The 26237-nt window shown below is 37.3% G+C and overlaps 1 protein-coding gene across 1 annotated transcript in view; it reads right to left on the reverse strand.

Annotated features, from left to right (window-relative positions):
* ENPP3 (ectonucleotide pyrophosphatase/phosphodiesterase 3) overlaps window positions 1-26237 on the reverse strand; it is a 286041-nt gene that overhangs the window by 197250 nt on the left and 62554 nt on the right. The window contains exons 18-25 of the mRNA XM_003932436.3: window positions 25023-25110; window positions 22887-23065; window positions 21210-21261; window positions 19169-19323; window positions 11149-11284; window positions 7460-7537; window positions 6715-6847; window positions 4718-4874 (exon numbers count right to left, since the gene is read on the reverse strand). Of these exons, the coding sequence (XP_003932485.1) occupies window positions 4718-4874; window positions 6715-6847; window positions 7460-7537; window positions 11149-11284; window positions 19169-19323; window positions 21210-21261; window positions 22887-23065; window positions 25023-25110 (978 nt within the window). The remainder of the gene's footprint in view (window positions 1-4717; window positions 4875-6714; window positions 6848-7459; window positions 7538-11148; window positions 11285-19168; window positions 19324-21209; window positions 21262-22886; window positions 23066-25022; window positions 25111-26237) is intronic.

Genomic DNA, 26237 nt, shown 5'->3' on the forward strand with positions numbered 1-26237 from the left:
CATCTGATCGTCTTCCCTCTTTCAAATTTGCAGTGAAATTTGCAGTGTTATGACAAAGCATAACACAAAACTATACCTATGCAGAGATGATACTTAAGCTATTCAACACTGAGTAAGTCTCTGGCACCAACCAATCTAAACAGAAACCAGCTGTAGACAACTACCCTCCCTGCACCATTCCACGCCAATAGAATAGACTATACAGTTTTATGAGCTATATTTTATTTATATGTATGTATGTGTGTGTGCACGTGTGTGTGTATTTGTATAAATGACCTGTTACAGAATTGGGAGTATTGTATATCCCCAAAATACAGCTCATTTGTTGAGACAATATTGATTTCAGCATTCTTCTGCCCTGTCCACGTTCTTATTCTCTCTCTCAGCCATTTACAGGCTGGTGATTGCTGCTATCATGCTAATGGAACCGCTTTGTCAAGGATAACCTCACTGAGTGGGTTTTCCTTAGACTTTTCACTTAGTTCACTACCCTAAGCTTCTGAAGTTCGTCCTTTGTTATCCACAGCTCTACCATTTATTTGTTTGATGATACCTTCTATTTCCTCAGCTGACTATACTTCCTGGAAGTATAGATATTTTCCTCAATTTGATTTGAGGTCTTCTCTTTCCATTTTCTCCCCTTTGGCAATTGTATTTCATGTCCAATTATTTAATTCCAAATCGAGAGCTGCAGTTCCGATTTCTCCTCAAAGTTCCATACCTATATTTTCCAATATCTGCTGAGTAATTTACAATAACGAAAGTCACTTAGACTCATGGCTACGTCTCATTTATCTGACAGAAATTTAACAATACAAAGATGACAGGAGAGAGAAAAGGAAAAAGGAGGGAAGAAAAGATGGAAGGAACAAGGAAAGGACAAAATAAATGAGGAAATATGACCTATTTCCTTACACCAAGTGTGGGATAGAATTGTGAATCTACCATTCCTGTAGCTTGATCTCAGTTCCCTCAAGCCTCTGTACAGTGAGAGTACATCTGTACATTGAGTAATTCAAATATTTAAAAGTACAGAGTTTTCATGCAATGCAATGCTTAAAGCAAGCCATCTATTTTATTAGGTGCATCAAAGCGCAATTACCCATCCAAATGCTACTGGAAATATTGGCTGGCTTAGATGTACTAAGAAACAATCTGTGAATGTACTATACTTTCTGGATTATTTGCATATAGGAGATTCAGTTTCACTCTGTTGACTTTTATTTTTATTTTTATTTTTTTGAGACAGAGTCTTGCTCTGTTGCCCAGGCTGGAGTGCAGTGGCATGACCTCCGCTCACTGCAACCTTTGCTTTCCAGTTTCAAGCAATTCTCCTGCCTTAGCCGCCCGAGTAGCTAGGATTACAGACAGCTACCAGCACACCTGGCTAATTTTTGTATTTTTAGTATAGACAAAGTCTCACCAGGTTGGCCAGGCTGATCTGAATCTCCTGGCCTCAGGTGATCCACCCGCCTTGGCTTCCCCAAATGCTGGGATTACAGGCGTGAGCCACTGCCCCTGGCCTTTGTTGACTTCAGAATGTAACTTCACTGTAAGATATAATTCCTTTGTAATAGCCATCATTTTTTTTACTGGGAAGCCTTAGGGTTTTATATAGATTATTTTGTTTAATCTTTACAAACTTCATAAAAGGAGGTGAATATTTTATACTTACTACATATAACAGATGAGGAAACAATGTATTTACCCAAAGAGGCCAAGTCATTCACTGAACCCAGGATGTCCAACTCCAAAATCCATGCATTTAAGATCTATTTTATACTATTTTTCATATGTCCTCTTACATATTCAACTAGTCTGTGAAATTGAAGACCACCAAGAGCAAATCCATTCTTCTCAAAACAAAAGATTATCTATCATATATATTTCCCGGTCAGTCATGCCTGGATTTTTAGTGATCTTTGCCTCTCTCTCTCATCTTGCCTTCCCCTTCCCCATATCTGATTGACAGCTACTCTTATTAACTTTGCAATCTTTTTTATAATCATAGCTTGGCTTAAGTTTGCTTTATAGTTATTGCATTTTGTCTCATAATTTTGTCTCATAAAAATATATAGATGTCACATTCCTATTACTATACTGCAAATTCCTCCAACTCTTGGATGTGTCCAATTCATTACTGACAATGTCCTATTCGATAGAAATAGTGCTCTATTAATTTTGGAGAGATCACTTCTACTTTGGATAATCAAGGAAAACTTTGCATAATTTGCAGTTTACCTTGATGTGCAGGTGGAGTTTTTAGCAGATAGAAAAGAGAGGAATTCTAGAGAAGAGAAGAACATGGGCAACAGTGATGCAGTAAGCAAACTCGAGATGTGTTCAAGTAATTTCAAGGGCTCTAATTGGCCTGGAACATGAGCCTGTAAGGTCAACTGAGGGTAAATTGTGAAAAGACTTAAGTACAGGCTCGAAGTTGTTTTCATTTGTTTCTTTGTATTTATTTTTTTGTTCAGATAATAAAAAGTTTTGGGGTGAGAGGGTGTGACATAACATAAACTACATTTTAAGATGAGTAAGTTGGTAGTAGTGCACACTGACAAATGACAAGAGGACAGGAGGTTGCAAGTATACTTAAGATTCATTTTCAAGAGTCCTAATAGAAGGTCAAAAGGGCCTGGACCAGGGATAGCAAATAGTGTGTCTTCCTTGTGTACCCACTGTGATCACTCCATCATGGCTATCTAGAGCCTCTGTAATAATGAACTGTTTAATCCGGATTTGATGGTAAAGAGTACCACACTGTATCAGCCATTGATGTCTGTCATTGGAAGGGGAAGTGAAGAATAATGGCTTTTGCCCTTGTCCCAACCAAATAAAATGCTGGCAGGAAAAGCAGGAAGGGTTTCAACTCAACAACATCTCCTGATAGTTTCCTGTTTGGAAACTCTTCTTCCTCATTTTAAGACTATGAGTGGCTCACTCTTCAGCCTCTAAATTTGGCCACCTTCTTTAGACAATGTAAACACTCAACTAAAATCCTACCTGCATGACCCAACTGAAATGTCACTCCCCCTGTTAGGAAGTAATTCTTTGAAATTCTACTACAACAGTTTATCTGTTCCTCTCTTACATCACTTATCTCTTTCTTCTACTATTTTACTGGATTTCTAATTGTCAGTACCTCCTGTAGTGCACAGCATGGTGAAGGCAGTCATGTGTTAAACACCTGAAAGAATATAGATTAATCCCAATGTGGCCGAGATCCCAAGCTTTAATTCCCAGGCTCTAATTGCCTATGGGACTTTCCGTATCAATGCCCATTTCTACAAACTTAAAATGCCTAGCCTTAACCTATCTTATCTACCTGCCCAAAATTTCTCCTTCTTAACTTTCCTCTCTCTCTCTTTTTCCTAATTAACAACATTCAAATCTGATTCATCTTTGAGTTTCCTTTTGGGGTGGGGGCTCTTGCAGCCAATCAGTTACTAAATCTTCTTCATTCTTCATACCCATCCTCCATGAAAGACTCTTCATAGTCTCCTCAATATACTCAAATTCTATCCATCCTTTGGGGCACAGCCCTACTTGCACCTTATTTTATGAAATCTTTATTGATCATTCCAGCCAAATGTGATTTTAACCTCAAATACTAAGTCCTTTTAACATTAATTGTCAATTGATCCCAACTTTGCAACCTCTTTTACTTTTTAGTTTTTAGAATAATTCTTGTATTATTGACTGACTAATTTGTGTGCCTATATCTCATATGTAAATTGAAGTTGTATGTGAACTCTTCAAAGGCAGGGACAACGTATTCCTCCTTTATGTATTCTAAGAATTTCCATCATGATACTATGCACTTAATAGGCACTTGATATATTTGTTGAGAACGATTTCAGTAAAACTTAAGTTCCAGGATACATATATTTTCTCTAAGGAATTTATATGCGAGCCCAATTAAGTATTTACATATATTCTGCCTTTATCTAAAAAAGATTTGAGATAGCCTAATAAATGATATTTAAAAAAGAATGTTACTTGAATGTGTGTGTGTGTGTGTGTGTGTGTGTGTGTGTGTGTATGTGTCTATAATCAACTTCACACCTCATGGCTCAGGTTGATGGAATTTTTATATTTACATACTCATTCAGAAGCATTAATTTAGTGCTAACATTGGAAGAACTTTAAGATTCGTGGCCAGAATAAAAATAAGTTCTGATGTTCTATTACACAGTAGAGTGGCTGTAGTTAGTAGCAATGTATTGTATATTTCAAGATAGCTAGAAGAGAGGACTCTGAGCATTATTACCACAAAGAAATGATCAGTGTTTAAAGTGGTAGATAAGTTAATTATCCTGATTTGATCATTATGCAAAATATGCATGCATTTAAACATCATACTATATCCCATAAATATATACAATTATCATATGTCAGTTATAAATAAAAAAAGAAAAAAGATAAACAAGATTTCACCTCTTTATTAGTGAATGTAAATGAAATGTATATAAATAAAATATATAAGGTATGCATAGATAAACATATGTTCATCTATGCAGACATATGTTTAAATTGATATTAATTACATAGAGATCAATAGTCTAAGAAAAAGCCTCAAAATGAAGTAAGCTGTATTATAATTTTCCCATGAAAAAGCTAAAAAAATATGTTTTAGTCAGAGCCACTTTTATGAGAGCCCAAATGAGCTCGGACTCATTTTCTCAGGTTCTGGACCCTCCCAGAGCATACTCACAGGACAGCTCTCCACGTTGGTAGGTCGGTGAGGGATGATAAATGGAAGGACGTCCAGCCACCCAGGGCAGTTTTCCGGTGTGTGGCTCTTGTTTTTACAACTGGTCAGCACCACAAAGTAGTGCGTTGGGATGGGAACATCAGTGTTGGCTACATGTCTTACAAACATAATTGAAAACATGTTTTGATGTTATACTTTTGCTTCTAAAGATAATAAATGTCTTTACACAGTTTTTTCATATATATGTAAATATAAATATATATATAGGTAAATATGCATATATAGAAAAGCTATGTAAAGACATACATATATATAAACTTCGGATTATTTTTCAATAGAGATGGGTTATCACTTTGTTGCCCAACCTGGTCTTGAACTCCTAGGCTCAAATGATTCTCCCACCTCGGCCTCCCAAAGTGCTGGCATGACAGGTGTGAGCCACTGCACCAGGCCAACAAATGTCTTTATATAGTTTTAAAGAAATGCCAAAGCAAAAATATAGTAAAAGAAATTAACAAATAAAAAACAGAAAGTCATACATATTTTTTACTCCCATCATCTTGTATAGAGATTTACAGTAGACGTCCAAGTTTGGTCATTCTAACATTATGAAAGAATGTTAGAATACAAAAAAAAAAAAAAGCAGAGCATGGTATTCTGCTTCCTGCATTTCCTCGTTTTGTTGACTTTATACTTCACAGTAGTGTTTTCTAATAGAGCAGAAGCTAAGAATGATTCCACCACCAGCCATGCACTTCCACAAAATGTGTTTCACTCATCCGCTAACATTCTACCATCTACAGAGTTTCTTTCCACCTTTTCAAGGAAGTGATTCTGTGCTATGAACTTCACAGTGCAGATATGGGGATAAACCCATGCAACTGACGTGACAGCACTTTGGTTTCAGATAATGAACATTCTAAGTGCAAAATCTGACTCCATCAAAGGAATACAAGCTGGTATAAACAGAAATGTATTCCTGTGATTTAGAACATGGACTCAGAGCCAGGCTGTCTGGGTTCATATTCTAGCTTTACCACTTATTAGTTGCAGAATTTAGATAAGTTATTTAACCTCAGTTTTCTTATCTCTAACTGGGGGCTAATGGAACCTAACTAGGGTATCTTTGCAGATTATCTGATGTATATATAAGTTCTTTGAAAAGTACCTAGGATATAGTAAAACGCTGTCAAAGTTATAATTATTAGAACTATTAAATTGTGAAAGGTAGAATCAATAATGAAATATTGATACAGTATTCAATCAACACTGAAAGAAGGACATGGTGAACAAAATAGAAAAAGGCCACACACTTAGTAGTCATAAATGTTACTTTATCAGAAGGTATAGGTAGAAATTACTGCTTTACATAATCTAGGCTTAGACAGCACAGTTGTTTAGTTTGGTCCTTCACATGTTTTGATAATAAAGAGAAATGACAGATGAAACTTCTCTAAAACTCTATTGCTGTTCTCTGCATTCAAAACTAATTCTTAGCAACCTGTAAGACCAGGCTTAGTACTAAGATGTACAGTTTAGAAAGGATTAGTTTTCTGCATGAAATTTACCTACATTATCTCCTGGGAAATGCTTTTATGAATTGTTCACTATTCTTGTAAAATTTACCTTAGTCTTTACTTGACATTTTATTTCATTTATTGTTGGATTGGTTTTACATTCATTGACAATACATCAAGTTTTTCTCTACCTCCTCTGCCTTGACAAAATTTCATGTTATCTTTGCCCATTAATTTAGGAATTTTCCAAAAAAAGTTTCTGCTGAACTTTTCCAGGAACTGTTTTCTTTGCCCATTGGTTTAAATTTTTGCCATATAATTGTTTTGCAAAATATTTAGAGAGATTAGATTGAACATAGTGGACAATAATATTTGTCTATGAATATATTATGTAATATTTAAAATACTGAGTTTTACTTAAAATATTGGAATTGTCCCTCATGAGGCCCTATTGATAAATCAAAAAGTCAAATCACTTACTCTGTAATTTCATCTGGAGCATCAAAATGGCCATCATAATTATAATCAAATATTGGTCCACTAACCACATTTACTCCATTTCTTTCTGCGGCATGTTTTATAAGGAGAACACTGTGGAAGTAGTCCCACATTTCTAAAAATAAAATAATAAAGTGTTTAAAATGTCTACTTCAATCGAACATGACAATATTTTCTATTATAGACAAGCACATTTCAATACCATGAAATTCTACTTCAATAATTGTTAGTGGTGACTGGGTAATTCTCCAAAATAGGCTTCACAAGCGAAAATAAACAGCCACATTGATGATAGCTTTTTGTTGTTGTAGGTATAGCCTTGAAATTATAGTTAAATATGTCTCCAAATTTCTCCCTTGGGCTGAGTTGCTTATGGGACAGTGAGTGTTAAAATAATCAGAACATACATGCTGCTTTATTAATTATTATGAAGAGGATGAACATTTACCTTTCATTAACTTTTAGTGAGTGGCAGTAAAATTTAGTTTTGTGAGTAGCTTTTTATAATTAAATTAAAAGGTAAAAACAAATTATCAGAGTTCTAGCAACAAGTCAAAGTAAGTTGAAAAGAAACTCTGTTTGGGATCCTTCCTGTACCTATATTTAAACCATTAGAACAAAATGACCCTTAATATCAGGAACAAATTGCAATTAAAAAATGTGTTAGTTTGGAAGTTTGGGGAATCACTTAACTATTTTAAAATTAATACTTTAAATACATACTTACTTTTGAATTCTTCATACATAGGGACCAAATTACTCGTAATTAAAGCATCATATTGGCTGTCAGAAGTTCTATTGATGGCTGCAAAACAAATGGATCTTGTTAGATCCAGCTATAAGAGAAAATATGACATACTGTACAATAGGCCTATTACTATTACATATTAATATGAATTTATTAACAGTCAAAGCACAGAAATATTACTTTCTAACAGAAGTCATCAATAATACAGGAAGTTTTATGCCTGTAATGGGTTGAAGTGTGATCCCCAAAAATATATATCCAAGTCCTAACCATTCTTTTCATCCCCGTGAATATACACTTATTTGGAAACAGGTCTTTGCAGATGCAGCTAAGAGTCTCTAGAGGAGATTATCCTGGATTTAGGGTGGGCTGTAAATCCAGTGACTGGTGTCTTAATAAGGAGAAGGAGATTTGGGAAGAGGAGAAGCACAGGGGAGAAGGTCCTGTGAAGGCGGAGGCAGAAGTTTGAGTGACACAGGTACATGCCAAGCAATGCCTGGAGCCACCTGCAGCTGGGAGAGGCAAAGAAGGATTCTCCCCTAGAGACTTTGCAAAGAGAATGGCCTGTCAACACCTTGACTTTAGCCTTCTGACCTCCAGAACTGTGAGCTAATATATTTTTGTTTTAAGTCAACCTTTTTTGGTAATTTGTTCCAGCAGCCCTAGGAAACAAACAGAATGTCAGATATAAATGCATAGTTACTTGATGTGTACAAAATAACAGTGCTATTATAGATAGCTCGCTTCCAAAATAAAATTTTCTGAAGAAAACAAGTTTTTACTTGATAGAGGCTGATGTGGTTTGGCTGTGTCCCCCCCATTCTCATCTTGAATTGTAGTTCCCATGATTTCCACGTGTCATGGGAGGGACCTGGTGGGAGGTAATTGATTTATGGGGGCGGGTCTTTTCCATGCTGTTGCCATGCTGTTCTCATGATAGTGAATAAATCTCACGAGATCTGATCGTTTTATAAAGAGAAGTTCCCCTGCACACGATCTCTCTCGCCTGCTGCCATGTAAGCTGTCCCTTTGCTCTTCCTTCATCTTCTGTCATGATTGTGAGGTCTCACCAGCCACGTGGAAGTCTGAGTCCATTAAACCTCTTTCTTTGCTTTATAAATTATCCCGTCTTAGGTATGACTTTATTAGCAGCATGAGAACAGACTAATACAGAGACTGCTGAAGGCAACACCACAAATCATGGGCTCTGAGGAGAGCACAGTGAGTGTTGAGCGCATGTGCTCTGGAAGCAGACAGCCCAGGTGGGAACCCCAGCGCTGCTGCTCACAGCTGCACCCCTCAGGCAAAGTGCTGCTTTCCTCTGTGCTTCCTTTGTCTCATGGCATCTATCTCATAGAATTATTGGGATGATTAAAAGCTGCAAACCTCTAAGTGTTTATTTGAATCCTTTTCCATTTGATTCCATTTTGGTAAGAACACTTAACATGAGATCTACTCTGTTAACAATTTTTAAAGTATATGGTACAGTACTATTGACTCTAGGTATCATACTTTACAGAAGATCCCCAGAGCTTATTTATCTTGCTTAACTGAATATTTATGCCCATTTAATTAATGGCACTCACTATTTCTTCTTCCCTCGGCCCCTGGAAACCACCATTTCACTCTCAATTCTACGAATTTGACTATTTTAGTTTCTGTAATATATAAGAACATGAATGAAACCTGAGGACATTAAGAGAAATAAGGCAGTTGCAGAAACACAAATAGTGCACAGTTTCACTGATGTGAGATTTATAATACTTTTTATACTTAAACTATATTTGGATATCTTAACTAATTCTTTTTTTTTAGTTACTATTGAGGCAGAGTCTTGTTATTGTGCCCAGGCTGATCTCAAGCTCCTGGACTCAAGAGATCCTCCTGCCTCAGCCTCCCAAGTAGGTAGGATTACAGACATGCACCAACCTGCCTGGGTAACTAATTCTTCAATGAAAGGCCAATAAGCAGGCACTTTTACATGGTGTTTATAGTCCTCAGACTCCACAAAAAGCCTCCTCTACCTTTTTAACTAAGCCCTGAAAGTTGGAAAGGCAATCAACATAACATTACCTCTGTCTTAGAGGAAAATAAGAATTTGCTTATTTCTTTTAACTTCTATTTTTTTCTTTTAACTTTTAACAGTTCTTTTTAAATTCTATTTTTAACAAGTAATTGGAATTTACACTGGAGAGTCAGAAGAGAGGTTCATTTTGTCCTTAATTTTTTTTTTTAATTTTAAACCGAAAAGTTCTCACTATGCTGCCCAGGCTGGTCTCAAACTCCTGAGCCGAAGTGATCCACCTGCCTCGGCCTTTCAAAGTGCTAGAATTACAGAAGTGAGCCACTGTGTCCGACTGTATCCTTAATTTTTTGAGACAAGGTGTTTAGTTATTAATTTTATTTCCTTGTCAGGCAAACATTTATGCATCAACTAATATCTTATGGCCTAACAGATACAATTTTATATAGCAGTTTCAAATATTTTATTAATAAAAGTTGCAACTTTTTTTTTGAGACAGAGTCTCACTCTGTTACCCAGGCTGATGTCAGTGGCTCGATCTTAGCTCACTGCAGCCTCTACCTACCATTCTCATGCTTCAGCCTCCTGAATTACTGGGATTACAGGTGCACGCCACCAAACCCAGATAATTTTTCTATTTTTAGTAGAGATAGGACAGGGTTTCGTCATGTTGGCCAAGTTGGTCTCAAACTCCTGATCTCAGATAATCCACCTACTTCAGCCTCCCAAAGTGCTGGGATAACAGGCGTCAGCCACCGTGCCTGGCCTGTTGCAAATTTTTAATGTTTATTATAGGGCTTACATAAATTTGGTATGCCTGATTTAAAACATATCAGTTTATTTATCCTAAGTCTGTTAGGAGTTTTAAATTGATTTGCTTACTGCTTTCATTAAGCATTTTTTCCCATTATAAATTTCAGAATCTTTAAATTACAAATCTCTAAGAAGGTGAAACACTGAAAATCTCATAGGCAAGTTAATAAAAAATAACATTTCCTGTTGCACAGGGAAGTGGCTTGAGTTTTAGGAAGATCACACTAGCTTTTGCAGGTTCCCAAGAGAGATCTTTTCTGAAAACAACAACAACAAAAACATAAAGTTCATCTGGCTGCTTCATCTGAAGTTTAAAACTGTTAGCCATACAGCATGAGAAACAGGCCAAAATTCCAGCCTGATTTCTTTTTTTAAAAAATTATTACTTTATTATATTAGGTAATCCTCTCTGTAGTATTCCAATTTTAGTATATGTTCTGCTGAAGCAAGCACCCAGCCTGATTTCTTTTCATAGGCACAGCTCCATTCTCCAGGCTGACCTTAGCTTGGGCAGGAGCTAGGAGATATGGGTTTTTAGATGCTTGTGTTCTTTTGCAAAGAATCTTCAGTTTTAAAATTAAACTTAAATCTGCCGAACTCTCTAAGCATCTGGGCCAGATGAGAGCTGCTGTGTGGGTCCCACTGCAAAATGTCTTCGTCTTTGTTACAGCCGCTGTGCTGCTCTGGCCAGCGACAAACACTGGAAGCCTCTCAGGCAGATAGCTTAGCCCAAGCAGGTAGTTTTGGTGGCGAGTATATGTTTAAGGCACATGCCCACATCCAGCTGATGAGAGCTTTCTAAGCTGCTGCTCTAAAAAAGAGTTCTACTAACCAGGAGGATAGAGGAAGCCGTGGGTGATATTCTTGTCTGCTAAATAGAAGGAACATTTTTGGCTCTCAGAAGGAGGAACCCTGACATCAGCCCGCAGACAGTCTGGGACAGTGGGAGGAAGAGGCGATGTGTCTCCCTGTTGAAAGAGAGATAGAAAAAATATTATGCCCACAATTGCGGCTCACCCATTGCCTTATATGGTTTGTCACTTCCCTAGAATGTTTTTCATTTAAGCTTTTCCTATTTTCCTAGTGAATCAGGTCTACGCAAGCAGTGGGAATGGGTGTCTTGAGCAGTGTTTTCTTCTGTGGTTTCCTTCTGGTTAAGGACATTGGGAGGGCAAATCAAATACACCTTGGAAAAAAATATTTGCACAGTGAAACTTGAATTGAGAGCAGAAGACTAATGGGAACTATTCCTAAAAACTAAAATCCTTTTCAAGATCTAACTTTTTTCAATTTTTTTTTTTTTTAATATAGAGATGGGGTTTCTCCATGTTGGTCAGGCTGGTCTCAAACTCGTGACCTCAGGTGATCCACCCACCTTGGCCTCCCAAAGTGCTGGGATTGCAAGCGTGAGCCACTGCACCTGGCTCAAGATCTAAGTTTTATGTGGCGATATATATTGTATTTGTAAATAAAAATTGAAAGTAAAATATAATTTACTTTTAAAATACACATATAAAAAGTATTAATATATAATTCTTCAGCTGTTTAAGAACTTATCAACCTAAGATTAATTCAAAGAGGGTGTAGTTGTCTAATCATAGTTTTGAATTTAAATAAATTCACAGTCATGCTTCATTCATCATGAAATATAAGAATTTTTAGAATAATTTCTTAGGCCAGGTATAGTGGCTCATGCCTGTAATCCCAACACTTTGGGAGGCAGAGGTGAGCGAATCACTTGATGTCAAGAGTTTGAGACTAGCCTGGTCCAATGGTGAAACCCCATCTCTACTAAAAATACAAAAATTAGCTGGGCATGGTGGTGGGGATCTGTAATACCAGCTACCTAGGAGGCTGAGGCAGGGGAATTGCTTGAATCTGGGAGGCAGAGGTTGTAGTCAGTTCAGATCATGCCACTGCACCCCAGCCTGGGCAACAGAGGGAGACTCTGTCTTAAAAAATAACAATTACGGCCGGGCGCGGTGGCTCAAGCCTGTAATCCCAGCACTTTGGGAGGCCGAGGCGGGTGGATCACGAGGTCGAGAGATCAAGACCATCCTGGTCAACATGGTGAAACCCCGTCTCTACTAAAAGTGCAAAAAATTGGCTGGGCATGGTGGCACGTGCCTGTAATCCCAGCTACTCAGGAGGCTGAGGCAGGAGAATTGCCTGAGCCCAGGAGGCGGAGGTTGCGGTGAGCCGAGATCGCGCCATTGCACTCCAGCCTGGGTAACAAGGGCGAAACTCCGTCTCAAAAAAAAAAAAAAAAAAAAAAAAAAAAAAAAAAAATAACAATTACAATTTATTTCTAACCCTGTTTAAAGACTAATACAATAATTTATTCACCAAGAGGACATCCTATAAATGTGATCTCTGACTCAAGTATTTAAGGCAATACCATATTATGTGGTCATTGTATTTTGATTAGCATATAATCATACATAAGTATGAACATTTAGCTATTTATTTATTTTTCTCAGACATGTTGATTTGTATGCTCTCTACTGCCCACAGTGGATATCTTTCTTAACAAAACTTGAAATAATTTATAAAAAATGAAGGTTAAGTTAAATTAGGATGACCTTCCTTTATTCACTGCATTGTGCTGAAAGCAAAATTAGCTGTTGTCTAAAACTTTTTAGTTCAATTCACAAAGGAGGAGGCAATATACACAGTATGCTGTCTTTGTAGCCAGGAGATCACCATGCTGAGGTATAGAACAGGTGGGAGCTGAAAATGAGAAAAGTCCAGAGAAAGCAAAGCAGAGACTCTACCTTCTAACATAATACAAAGCTCCAGCTGGAAAAGATACAGAAGATGAGTAAACTTCCCAACTTGATTGAACACATACATTTATCTTGCTCCCTTCTAAAATTCCATTAGGACAGTAATAATAAAGACATATAGGAGAGGACAGGGAATGTTCAGAAATGGAAATTAGATAAATAATAAACGGATTTAGTACACCAGTAAACACTGACTACCAAGAGCTTAGGTTTGTGGAAAGCACCTAGAAAGTCTGACTGTAGACCCCCAGAAGGGTAGAACTTGGCGTCCTAAAGACAGGAGTTTGCATAAGGCTGGGAATAGTGGATAGAGTGAAAGTTTGCAGAAAGGGCTAAACAGCATGTTTACTCTCTGGAGAGTTTAAACCAGAGGAATGATCAGACTAAAAGACACAGGGCATAGCCAACAGCATGTGCAATATACTGAAAGCAATGAGATTAAATAAAACTCTATATACTGAATGACAACACTCCCCAGTCTCATTGCCCATAGAGCCTGAAAATTGTATATGTTGAGTCAGATTAGAAGTATCCTCTCTTTGGAAAACAAACCAGCCTGAAAGGAAACTAGAAACTGTCTGTTTGGAGTCCTCAACAAAAGGACTGGTTCTCTTCCTGATCAACCTATAGTGACACAGCTCTGAGTTCAGTATGCGGTCCTGAGTGAAACTTATAGACTGGAGACCCAGCCACATAGTTTAGTGCCTAAACCTTAAAATAGAAGCTGACAGCCAAGAACTGCTAGACACTGGAGAATAAGGGAGAAGAAAAAGACAACGTAGAAGGCAGAAGAAAACTCTTTTCTCAGAAAGCTGAGAGTATGTACGGCATCCATAAAGAAGAAACAGAAGGCAATTTGTAAAAAGGGAAAAGATAACAGAAAGAGCTCTTGGGATTTCAAAATATGACAGCAAAAAGAAGACACTCAATAAGATCTAGAGGATGAAGTTGCAGACATGTCTCAAAACGTGGAATTAAAGACAAAGAGATGGGAAAATTGGAAAAATCCAAACGCGTTAGAGAACTGGCCTCGGAAGTCTGTTTTTTGTTGTTGTTGTTGTTGTTGTTGTTTGTTTGTTTGTTTGTTTTTGAACCGGAATCTCACTCTGTCGTCCAGGCTCTGGAGTGCAGTGGTGCAATCTTGGCTCACTGCTACCTCTACCTCCTGGGTTCACCTGATTCTCCTGCCTCAGCTCCCCAAGTAGCTGGATTATGGGCATGCACCACCATGCCCAGCTAATTTTTGTATTTTTAGTAGAAACGGGGTTTTGCCATGTTGGCCAGGCTGGTCTCGAACTCCTGACCTCAGGTGATCCGTCTGCCTCAGCCTCCCAAAGTGCTGGGATTTTAGGCATGAACCACTGTGCTCAGCCTGCCTTATTAATTTTGAAGAAAAATTATTTCTAACATTCTGAAGTCAGCCAAAACATCAATTAAGTGTATAGGCAGAATAAAAACATATTGAGACAAACAAACTCTCAAGAATGTATCTTCCCTTTTTCTCAGGAAGCTCCTGAGTGATACAGTCCACCAAAACAAGAAATAAAAACGAAGAAATACAAAGACATTTGCCCTAAATGTGTTGCCTGAGTTCTCACCATTTATTTCACTTTCCTTCAGGTGCCTGAGTCTGGAAAGCTAAAAGCATTTGTTTATATTCTTTCAAAAACTTATCATAGTATACAGTTCTGAGTGACCAGGTTTCTCCACTTGGTATAAGGTCCATATAAGTATGCCGTAAAATGGGAGAATAAGGAATAGTGACTGTTAACTGAGTTGGCCCCATAGAACCCTGGTGTATTGTGAGTTTGATATTTCCTAACACACATCTTTATCGTTGTACTCAAACATTGCACATTAGTAAGTTTTACTTGAAGAAATACACAGTGTATAAATATAACCCTAAATGCATTTTCCATAATGTAAGGAAATTGAGATGCCTATATTTAACAGTTAAAATCATAAAAATGGTAATGAAGAAAGTTTATTGTCATTTTTAATGAGGCTGTGGCTGAAAAAGTTGTGCTTAAACAACTCAGTTGATTAAAATGTTTACGGTGTTCTCGAAGTAACTTAGACTTTGGGCCAAGAGAAATGAGCTGGGATAGCTTCAACCAGAAAGTACTAAAAAAAAAAGTCACATTTTCTGCTACACGAAAATCTTGAAATTTATTTCTTACATACCAAACTTGAACCCTCAAATAAAAATGCATCAATACTAGGAATGAGAATGTGGCCTTCTTTATCCAGGCAAGATTATGCAATAGGCAGTCCTCTGGAAGGATGGAGGGAAGTATGGGCAGGTCCTTTCTATAATAAAGAAGGCTTTAGTGAATCACCCCCACCCCACACATAAACAGCTTCAATCCTGCCATCCTGTCAGAGTTCCCTGGACTTTTTGAAGCCAGGGGATAAAAAGTCAGAAAAGCAATAAATAGAATTCAAACACTGAGATGAAATATGAACTTCTTAGCTCTCAAAATCTTTCTGGAGAAGTAAATAATGAGCACAGACAGGAATGTGAGCTGCTTGTACTTTTAGTCTGGCATTGAAACAAAGCAGAACTTGAACAGAGGATAAAATTATTTCTATTGAAGTTACAGATGCTTCTTAACCTGTAGGCTGAATGTACAAGCTAAAACCTACTTATCTGAAAATGAGATAGTTTCGATTTTGCCTTACAGTAAGGATAATAACTATGTATGTTTTTAATTATTTGTCTGGTTGAATAATTTTTTATAGGGAAAAATAATTTTTCATAGTTCAAAAATGTTTGCACAACACAATAATGCCCATTTTAAAAACTCACAAAATAATCTTTAGAAACAAGAATAAGCCGGGTGCGGTGGCTCAAGCCTGTAATCCCAGCATTTTGGGAGGCTGAGGCGGGTGGATAACGAGGTCAAGAGATCGAGACCACCCTGGTCAACATGGTGAAACCCCGTCTCTACTAAAAACGCAAAACATTAGCTGAGCATAGTGGCGCGTGCCTGTAATCCCAGCTACTCAGGAGGCTGAGGCAGGAAAATTGTCTGAACCCAGGAGGCGGAGGTTGCGGTGAGCCGAGATCACGCCATTGCACTCCAGCCTGGGTAATGAGCAAAACTCCATCTCAAAAAAAAAGAAACAAGAATAAAGGCTTTTTAACATGGAATTATATAGGAGATTGACAAATAGATAGACATATAACTATAGATAGATAAAATAGAGATAGACAGATAGATAGATACGTAAATACATAGGGAGAGAGAGGGGCATTTTTCAAAGTACACTGTGAAAAGTTATTTGATTTCATCTTAAATTCTGCAACATCTATTTTAAACAATAATCACAATTCTTGCTCTTATTTTCAATTTTTCACCTAGCAACAGAAACACTAGTTTATATCTTCCTTCTGAACAGGCCCAGAAGCAAAATCATTGTACAGCCTGAACAACCTTAAAGGTTTTGAAACAGCTGTTCTAGGTCCATGATTTCAAATCACAACTACTTCCCCACAACTCTTCCGAGATAACAATAAAAATTAGAAAACCCACCAAAACCACAGAAAAACAAAAGCTCCATAAAACTTAAAGGCTCAGGCCAATTGGGTTCATGTTCCAAAAAGTGCTTATTTAAAGCCTGATTTTTTTGAAACACAGAGCTGATTTACAACATTTTTATGTGAATCCCAAAACATCCTTGTATGTAATTTTCTTGAACCACAACACACTAACAGAGTAATTTCTGAATTAGAAAGCAGAAAATTGCTAGAATTCCATCCTGTCACATGGATGGAGAAATACACAAGTACTTCTGTGGGATCAGTGAAAGGACAGGAAATTTGGTAACAAAGAAGCTAGTTTTAAAACAATAACAAAGAAGAATTGTACTAAAATCCTGGTCTGAGTTCACTTAGAATCTCTCTGCCTTTGGTTTCCGCTGAAGCTCCTAAAAATTCAGGAATGCAAGACAGCGGGGGAAAAGTATTAAAAACATAAACATTCCCTTTAATGCCACACAATCTCTCATACCTGGAATTTTCAAAACAGAGAATTAAGTAATAGGACTGACCCTGAGTATGCCACTTTTCTCGAAAACAATAACAAAATGAAGTTATTTTAAGGACTGTTTTATGTTCAAGAAAATAATGAACTGAACATTGTGCATATTAAGAAAGTAATGTTGCCACCAACTGGACATAGGAACTCAGGTAACTGTTGGTAAAATATTTGCCCACATTGGGAAACAAACATTAGTACTGTTACTAGTGACCCCAACTGAACCATTGACAACAACAGAGCTGGCTTTCAGAATATACAAAGTTTTAATTAGTAGTAGGAAAATATGCTTATTTTTCTCCAAAAATCTTGAATGGGAACAGGAAGAGTAGATAAACCGAGGCAACCAATTATTTCCTTTCCAAAAAAGAGGTGGTACTCTTAGCAAAAACAGTGACAGCTATAAGTTTGTCATCAGTCTCTGGATCTAAAACACTAAGATTTTCTCTATAAAAACAGCTCCCTGATTATTTTCTCTTTTGGTGGGTGGTATAGCTTTGTCTTTAAAAGTCTAAAAAGAATGGTTGTGGTTAATTCATTCAATGCATTTCATTCAATAAGCATTTACTGGGCAATTCTGTTGTACTGAGGATGCATTAAGTAAAATCATCCCTGCCCCAGAGGAGTGTTTGGACTGACTTTTGGCATACTTTAAGTTTTGTTGCTGTGTTTTGTTTTGTTTTGTTTTGAGACAGAGTTTCACTCTTGTTGCCCAGGCTGGAGTACAATAGCGCAATCTTGGCTCACTGCAACTTCCTCCTCCTAGGTTCAAGCTATTCTCCTGCCTCAGCCTCCCAAGTAGCTGGAATTACAGGCATGTGCCACCTGGCTAATTTTGTATTTTTAATAGAGACAGGATTTCACTATGTTGGCCAGACTGGTCTCAAACTCCTGACCTCAGGCAATCCACCCACCTCGGCCTCTCAAAGTGCTGGGATTACAGGCATGAGCCACTGTGCCTGGCCCTAAGTTTTGTTTTAATTTACATTTTTCTTATTGCTAATGAGATTCAATTGCTTGGCTTCTATCCTTTATTCATGTAGTAACTAAAATGCTTGTCATTCTGTTGTTGATTGGTGAAAAATTATTAGCTATTCTGAATCTAATTACAATTCTGAATACTCATAACTTGTTTCTTATGTGCAATGCAAATATATGTTCCATCTACAATGTTGTTATTTCGTCACACATTAATGTTAATATAGTCAAATTAATCAATTTCCTCTGCATTTTTAATGTTGTTCTTCCTGTGTCCCAAGAAAGCCTTCTCTATCCCAAGATCATAAAGATATGCACAAAGGGAATATGGACTTGCTGTTCTATTTAGGTCTACAAATTCACCAACATTTTAAATTTGTGTGTGGTGTGAGGTAGGGATCTACTATTTTCTTTCTGAAGGGTAGTCAACTGTCCTTGCACTACTTAGTACAAGAGAGTTTGCCAGACAGTGAAGAGAGAACGGGCTTTAAACAAATGGACCTCAACCTCAGCCTGGAGATCTGTGATGTAATGTATTTGTCCATGTAAATCTAGCCTGACTTACTAGAGTGCTACATCCTTCAGAGAAGGACTACATCTTATTCACCTTGTATATCTAGTGCCTACTATAACACACAACAAATAGTAAAGTACTTGTTAAATAATCAAATAAATACAAAGCCCTTTATAATCTAGTTATCATCACCTTCTATGTGCAACCACAATATACTTGGGGAATGTTAAATGAATAGTACACCTCTGTACTTCCCACTGCTTCTGTTTAAAATGTTCTTTTCTACCTGCCTTACCTATTGGCCAATTGGCCTGTAAACGTCCATTTTCTCCAGGTAAAACATAATGTGTTCCTCTTTTGCACCCATGTAACTCCTTTAAAAACCTTTTATAAGACTTGCACATTGTCTTACAAAGTATAGGCCAGTGAATTCCCTCCCTTGGATCTCTACTGCAAAACAAGATTCAACTCTTAGAATATTAAAGGATTATAAATATTTCTTGCCTCCATGGATCAATGGACTCAGGGACTTACCAATGGGGGGATTGTGTATGAACTCCACATGGGCATCCTCATAACTTTTCCAAATCCACTGACATATTCCCTGTGGTAAAGGAGACAGTAGTCCATGTTCTTCTGCAGCACCCTAGGCCTCCCAAATGGCAAATTTACCTTCACTGTTGCTGTTACTAAAGTTAAAATAACATAAAATAAAAAGATTCATGAAATTAGCAAATGCTTCTTTGCGTGTTATAACTACCCATATAACTACCACTCTCTTATGACTTATTATATGACAAGTACTCTAAAAAATATTTTACATATTTAACCTCTTTCAATTCTTAAAACAATCCTATGTATAATCAATAATAATAATAATGGTGTTATTATTCCATTTTACAGATTATAAAATTAAGGCTTAGATAAGTAAGTAAGCCAAGCAAGAGCCTAAGCAAGGATCTGAAGGCTGCCCTCTGTGATTCCTTATATTTTACAGCTCAGAGGACTTTGTAACAAAGATGACCTACTTTAGTAATTATCATAGGGAAGATGTTGGAATTTTATAAACATATGTCTTATAATCGGAACGTTTATGTCTCTCTAAAATGTTTATGTTGAAATCCCAATCCCAAAGGTGATGGTATTAGGAGGTGGGACCTTTAGGAGGTGATTAAGTCATGAGGTAAGATCCCTCATGAGCAGGATTAGTGCTGTTATCAAAGAGACCCCAGGGACACCTTCACTTCTTCCAGCTATATGAGCTCAGAGTGAGAAGTCCCTTTATCAGGCCCTTATCAGAAACTAAATCTGCTGGCAACTTAATCTTGGACTTCCCAGCCTCCAGAACTATGAGAAGTAAATTTCTGTGGTCTGTAAGCTACCTAGTCTATGGTATCTTGTGATGTTAGGTTGGAGCAAAAGTAATTGAGATTTTTCCCATTACTTTTGAGGCCAAGTCTTGCTCTGTCACCCAAGCTGGAGTGCAGTGGTGTGATCTTGGCTCACTGCAACCTCTACCTCCTGGGTTCAAACAATTCTCCTACCTCAGCCTCCAGAGTAAGTGGGATTACAAGGGCACATCATCATTCCCAGCTAATTTTTTTTTTTTTTTTTTAAGTAGAGATGGGGCTTCACTATGTTGGCCAGGATGGTTTTGAACTCCTCACTTCAAATGATCTGTCTACCTTGACCTCCAAAATTGCTGGGATTACAGGCGTAAGCCATCATGCTCTGTCAGGTTTTGCCATTACTACTTTAATAGAAAAAAAAACCACAACTACTTTTGCACCAACCTAATAGCAACCTGAATGGACTAAAACAACATTTTAATGTATTTATTTACTTTGACTTGTATGCTTCTTAAAAATCGATCAATTAGTGATAGATTAAAAACCTGCAGGCTATTCATACCTTGGGAATAACATATGGCAGATTATAAGATTATCAAAACAACTAATACATTTACTAAGCTCTTAACTATGGGCCAGGCACTTATATTAACTCATGTAACCTTCATAGCAATTCTATAAAGTAGGCATCCCCATTTTATAAGCGATGAATCTGAAGCAGAGTGAGTTTATTAAAAGAATACTTAAAAGATAACAGGTAATAATAATATTGCTGCAAGCCAGGCACAATTGTAAATTCTTTCCATGTATTAACTTTTTAAATTTTTACAACGACATGAGGTGAGTGCAGTTATTACAGATGAGGAGACTGAGGCACAGAGAGGATAAGTGATTTGCCCCAGATTACACAACCAGGAAGCACAGAGGTAGGACTCAAACCCAGGCTGTCCAGTATGCTTACGTCTAAGGAAAGGAAATGAGGACTGCAGATGAGTCACAACTGCTTCCAGGAATTCATTATGTTCCTGGAATCACCGGAAATACCCCAGGCTTGTACTATTATCATTATATCTGTTGTGGGTTGTTTTCTTTTTTTAACCTTCTGTACATTGGCAATAAAATCTTTATGTTCAAGAATGTGAGCTTATTTTGGAGTCCTAAAAGGGCCATGTTGTGTTTTGTTAGGTCTAAATATCAAAGACTTAACATGTTTTCTATGGACTTACTTTCTTCTTGGGTGAGATTTAGCATATGATTCACTTGTTCAAGCTTAGAACTCTGCAAGATAATGGGGGATGGGAAAGGGAAGTAAGTCAAAGTAACAATACATGTTTTAAAGGGTAATCAAGATTATTTCTGTAGTAATCAATTAAGCGTTGTACTGTCAAAGAAGCTAGGCTAACTTTAGATTCTAATTCTGCCACTATTAAAAAATATACTGCTGCTCCCTGTATTATGTGTGTGTGTGTGCGTGTGTGTGTGTGTGTGTGTGTGTGAGAGAGAGAGAGAGAAAGAGAGAGAGAGAATTTGCAAAAATACAATTGATAATGGGGCAAAGCATTCTGATCACCACTGGAATCAATGACTAAGTTGGGATGGCAACATCCTAGTGCTCCTTAAGCTTTAATATGCACACAATCACTTGAGGGTTTTGTTAAAACATGGATTCTGGTTCAGTAAACCTAGGGCAGGGCTTGAGATTCTGCATCTCTAGCCAATTTGCAAGTGATACAGATGCTGGTCCTGGGACCACACTTTGAATAGCAAGAGGCATTCTTTACATGGAACTTGGGTTTGCAGTCAGATAGAACAAGCTTCTTTGGCTTTGGACAATTTACCTAACATCTCTGAGCATGCTTATCTCTAAAATGAGAAATAACATACCCATTATGTAATGTTATTATTGATTTCTAATGGCAATTTGATTGAGGTTATCAGGAGCAGTCAGTAGGAAACCCGCACCCTTACTCTGATCTTTGCTGTGGGTTTGATCTTCATTGAGAAGTTTGCTAAGCTTTTGTCCCTTAAAGCCCCTTTGGTTGGTTATTTGTTTCTGTGGTATCATGCTATTTTGAAGATTAGAGAGCGTGATGTCTTCACCTACTTCTCACTATAAGGAAAAATTCTTACCTGGGGCAGCAGGTGTTTTTATGTAGCTCTACAAACACATTTGGAACTTGGAATCAAATGTCCCTTGACATTAACTTTAGTTTGACAGACTCCTGATAACTGGGCTCCAATTTCGCTCTGAAATCCCAACTCCATCCAGGTGCTCTGATTTTCACAAGCAGGCTTGGTCTTTATATTTTGAGCTCCGGTTATGATTCCTTGCCCTTGGGGACTCTCCTAGCACTAAAAACTCACCTTATTGAAAGCCTCCTGGGATCTGAAGTCCTGCTCCTGAACCCAGCCTGATCTACTAAAAAGACCTTCCCTGTCAACTGTCAGCCAGATTCTTCCCTGCTGCCCAAAGCTCCACAGCACCTACCCTAGTGTGTGTGTCAAACAGCAGGTTACGATCCCTACATCCTCCCAGTTTTTTCTGCTCTATATCACCAGGCATGAACTTGTGATTCATAAACTACAGGAAGAATGGTTTATAAGGGAAATTGGAGAGAGCTCAAAGATTACTATATTGAAAGGTGGAGGACAGTTAGCTTATAATGACATTAACAATGACCAAATAGCGCTTTCCAGTTTACAAAGCATGTTTCCATATTTAATCTTATAATGTATGCATTCTCACTTCCCATTTCCAGATAAGGTTTAAAGCAACCATGTATTTATCAAGTAAGTATGCAAGCCAGAACACAAACCTGGTTGTCGCCACCCCAGTTTTGATTACCAAGTTAAGAATAGCTTGCCCCTTTACATTCTTATGGATGCATGAAGTTGTTACTTACATTTTGTAGGTGAGGGCATAAACAGTCTAAAGAATCTGTGGGCTGTGGATTAGTAAAGCCACAAACAGAAAACTTTGACACCTCCTCTGCATGCGATGGCTCATAAAAAGGCTCCTTCAGAAGATGGTTTAAACTACCATGGGTTCCATTGTTTGGTGCTGGTTGAATGCGTAGAAGATCTGTTTAAAAAATAATAATAATAATTCAAATTTGCTTTAAATTGGAAAGCAACAACTCCTCTATGGGAGATGGGAAGAAGCAAGCACCTGCCCTTTCACTGCCTTTACTAAATTCTGCTGTAAGGAAGCTATGTAGTGCATATACCATTCAGTTTCCTGATTTTTTTCTCCATGGTTTCAAACACTTAGTCTTTCTAAAGAATAGGAACTAGCTGGGTGTGGCAGTGCGCCTGTAGTCTGGCTACTCAAGAGGCTGAGGCAAGAGGGTTTCTTGAGCCCAGGAGTTTGAGGCCAGCCTAGGCGACAAACTGTGACCCCATCTCTTGAAATAAATAAGCAATGGGTACAGTTGCTGCAGATGAGTCAGAGGAACTTTCATGAACAGTTTCTGTTTCTCCAAAGAAAATCTTCCTTAAATAATCACTTTGTTTCTTAAGCATATCATTATTTTCCAGCACAAAAAGCCATATTCTTAATAAAAACAAGTGTAAAGAAATTAAATAATTTATAATCTTCCTTGTAGTGTATTTACTTAATTACATAAAAGCTCTCTAAAGACAGACACTTTTAAAAAAATGAAACTAGTGAATTTTGCTTAATTTTCAGAGAGCTTTTTTCTATGAAAATACATAATACAACTGCTCCAAGTGCAGTGGTATTTACAACTAATTGATCACAACCAGTTACAGATTTCTTTGTTCCTTCTCCACTCCCACTGCTTCACTTGACTAGCCTTAAAAAAAAAAAAAGAAAATACGTGATACAAAATATATTTGTAAGTTTCTATGAAACATACAAATATTTCACCAGCATAGCCTTTTAAGTAATTCCTGCTGACCACCTGCCACCTAACAGATCTCCTGGGAATGAAGTCCTGTCTAGTTCCTTCTAGCCAGTTCTGCAAAGGGTCAACAGTCTGGACCATAAACCTAGCTGTAGGGAACAAGAATGTAAGTTGTTAAGGCTACAGTACACCATTTTAAAAAATGGATACCTTTGATCTCTAAGTTACATTCAATTACCACAAGCCAGTGACAAGATTCAGAGAGACAGTTGTAAGCAGATTTATGTCCAAATTTCTAAAGCTAACAGTGAAATTGCAGCTTACTCATTGCCTCAGTAGATAAATAAATGGTTTGTTGATACAATGGCCTGCAGCAAGCATGCAGGTAGGAAGGTAGGTTAGGCTTCTGAAAATCCTAATGATTTAAGGTTTTTTAATATTGAGTATAATAACAAGTGTCTATCCAAATAGGACTCTTTGCCCATGTGTTTATGCCAGAGAGCTTCTCTTCACAATTACAAGAAAATGTTTGTGTTTTTAGGTATGTTTGTCTTGCTTTGAAAAGTTGGAAGTGTTATTTACCTAAGTTTCATTAAATTAAATTATCATCTAGTAACTAATAGAAAAGGTTGGTCTTCTGAGATCTAAAGTTTATCATTACTGGCTGGGAGTGGTGGCTCATTCCTGTAATCCTGGCACTTTGGGAGGCCGATGTGGGCAGATCACTTGAGGTCAGGAGTTTGATATCAGCCTGGCCAACATGGTGAAACACCGTGTCTACAAAAAATACAAAAAAAAGCATCCAGGTGTGGTGGTTCATGCTTATAATCCAAGCTACTCAAGAGGCTGAGACAGGAGAATCACTTGAACCTGGGAGGCGGAGGTTACAGTGAGCTGGGATCACACCACTGCACTCTAGCCTGAGTGACAGAGCAAGACTCCATCTCAAAAATAAAAATAAAAATAAAGTTTACCATTACTAGTAAAACAAAAATCATTCACTCTTATAGTCGAATAATTCTGAGTAAGGAATAATTCTTCCTCATGTTTTTTACTTTCTGCCTTCTCACTATAGAGTATTCAGCCTCTGGGATTCAGTTTGCTACCGAATTCAAATTACGTATATTTAAAACTGTCCACATTTTGCTGGTCAATTTATTTAAATATACTTACCACACATTAGGTTATAGACTTCAATATTTTCAAATGGTTCAACTTCGGTCTTCTGTTTAAAACTGGGCCCATGTGCCAGAAAGATAGCCTAGATAGTAACAGTCATATTACTATTATATGTAATCTAAATTAAAAAATATATATAGGAAGAGACACATTCTGTAACTATTCTCCTATTTATATTAGGCCTGTGTAAGGATTTTTTTGGTTCAGTTTTGTAAACGATTTTCATATTATTTCCACCTGTGATGTTGTACCAATCCCAATCAAATATAATCAACGCTAATTTTACTTCTATCTCTACCCACCTCTGCAGCACCTCGTGTACCAACAAAGCAGGAGAATACAAACAATAGCACACAACCACTATCAGCATAATTTACAACACGTGCACAATATTTAGTAGAAATTTGATCATGTAACATCATATTACCTTTTCATATTGTTTCATATCCGTAATCAAATATGTTAATACATGATAAAAAATGTTAATTTTGTTTTTAGATGAAGTCTCACTCTGTCGCCCAACCTAGAGTGTGACCTCTGCTCACTGAAGCCTCTGCCTCCTGAGTAGCCTGGGTTATAGGTGTGGGCTACCATGCCCAGCTAATTTTTTTGTAGAGACAGGGTTTCAACATGTTGGCTAGGCTGGTCTTGAACTCCTGGCCTCAAGTGATCCTCCCACCTCAGCCTCCCAAAGTGCTGGGATTACAGACGTGAGTCACCACACCCAGCCAAATGTTGACATTTTTAAACACTGAGTTTTTGTGCAACTTCCTGGCACACTTATACTTCTCTGTTTTCCTTTTGGGACAGAATGTCTTAAATATTTTGGTTTACACTGAAATAATTAATGTTTACTTGATTATGTTATTTATAACAGATCAAATTGTTTTAGACTGTAAACAGAAGAAAAGTATCAAACATAGGTAAGCAATTATGTTTCAGTAACAGGTGTGCATGTGTGTGTGTATATACATATATATATATGTGTGTGTGTGTAGATATATATATATATATGTAATCAAAGAATTGGAGGCATAGATTTCTCTTGCAATAATTAATTGAACTATTATATAGTTCCCCAAAATAGTAAAGCTTTTTCTCTAGAGACTCTTTTCTGAATATTTACAAAAAGATCTAACTCACCATGACAATGTTATAATAAAAGGAAACATTCATAAAAAGCCAAACACATTTTTTTTTTCTATTTGG

Source organism: Saimiri boliviensis, chromosome 4 (assembly GCF_048565385.1).
Source record: "Saimiri boliviensis isolate mSaiBol1 chromosome 4, mSaiBol1.pri, whole genome shotgun sequence".
Lineage (NCBI taxonomy): Eukaryota > Metazoa > Chordata > Mammalia > Primates > Cebidae > Saimiri > Saimiri boliviensis.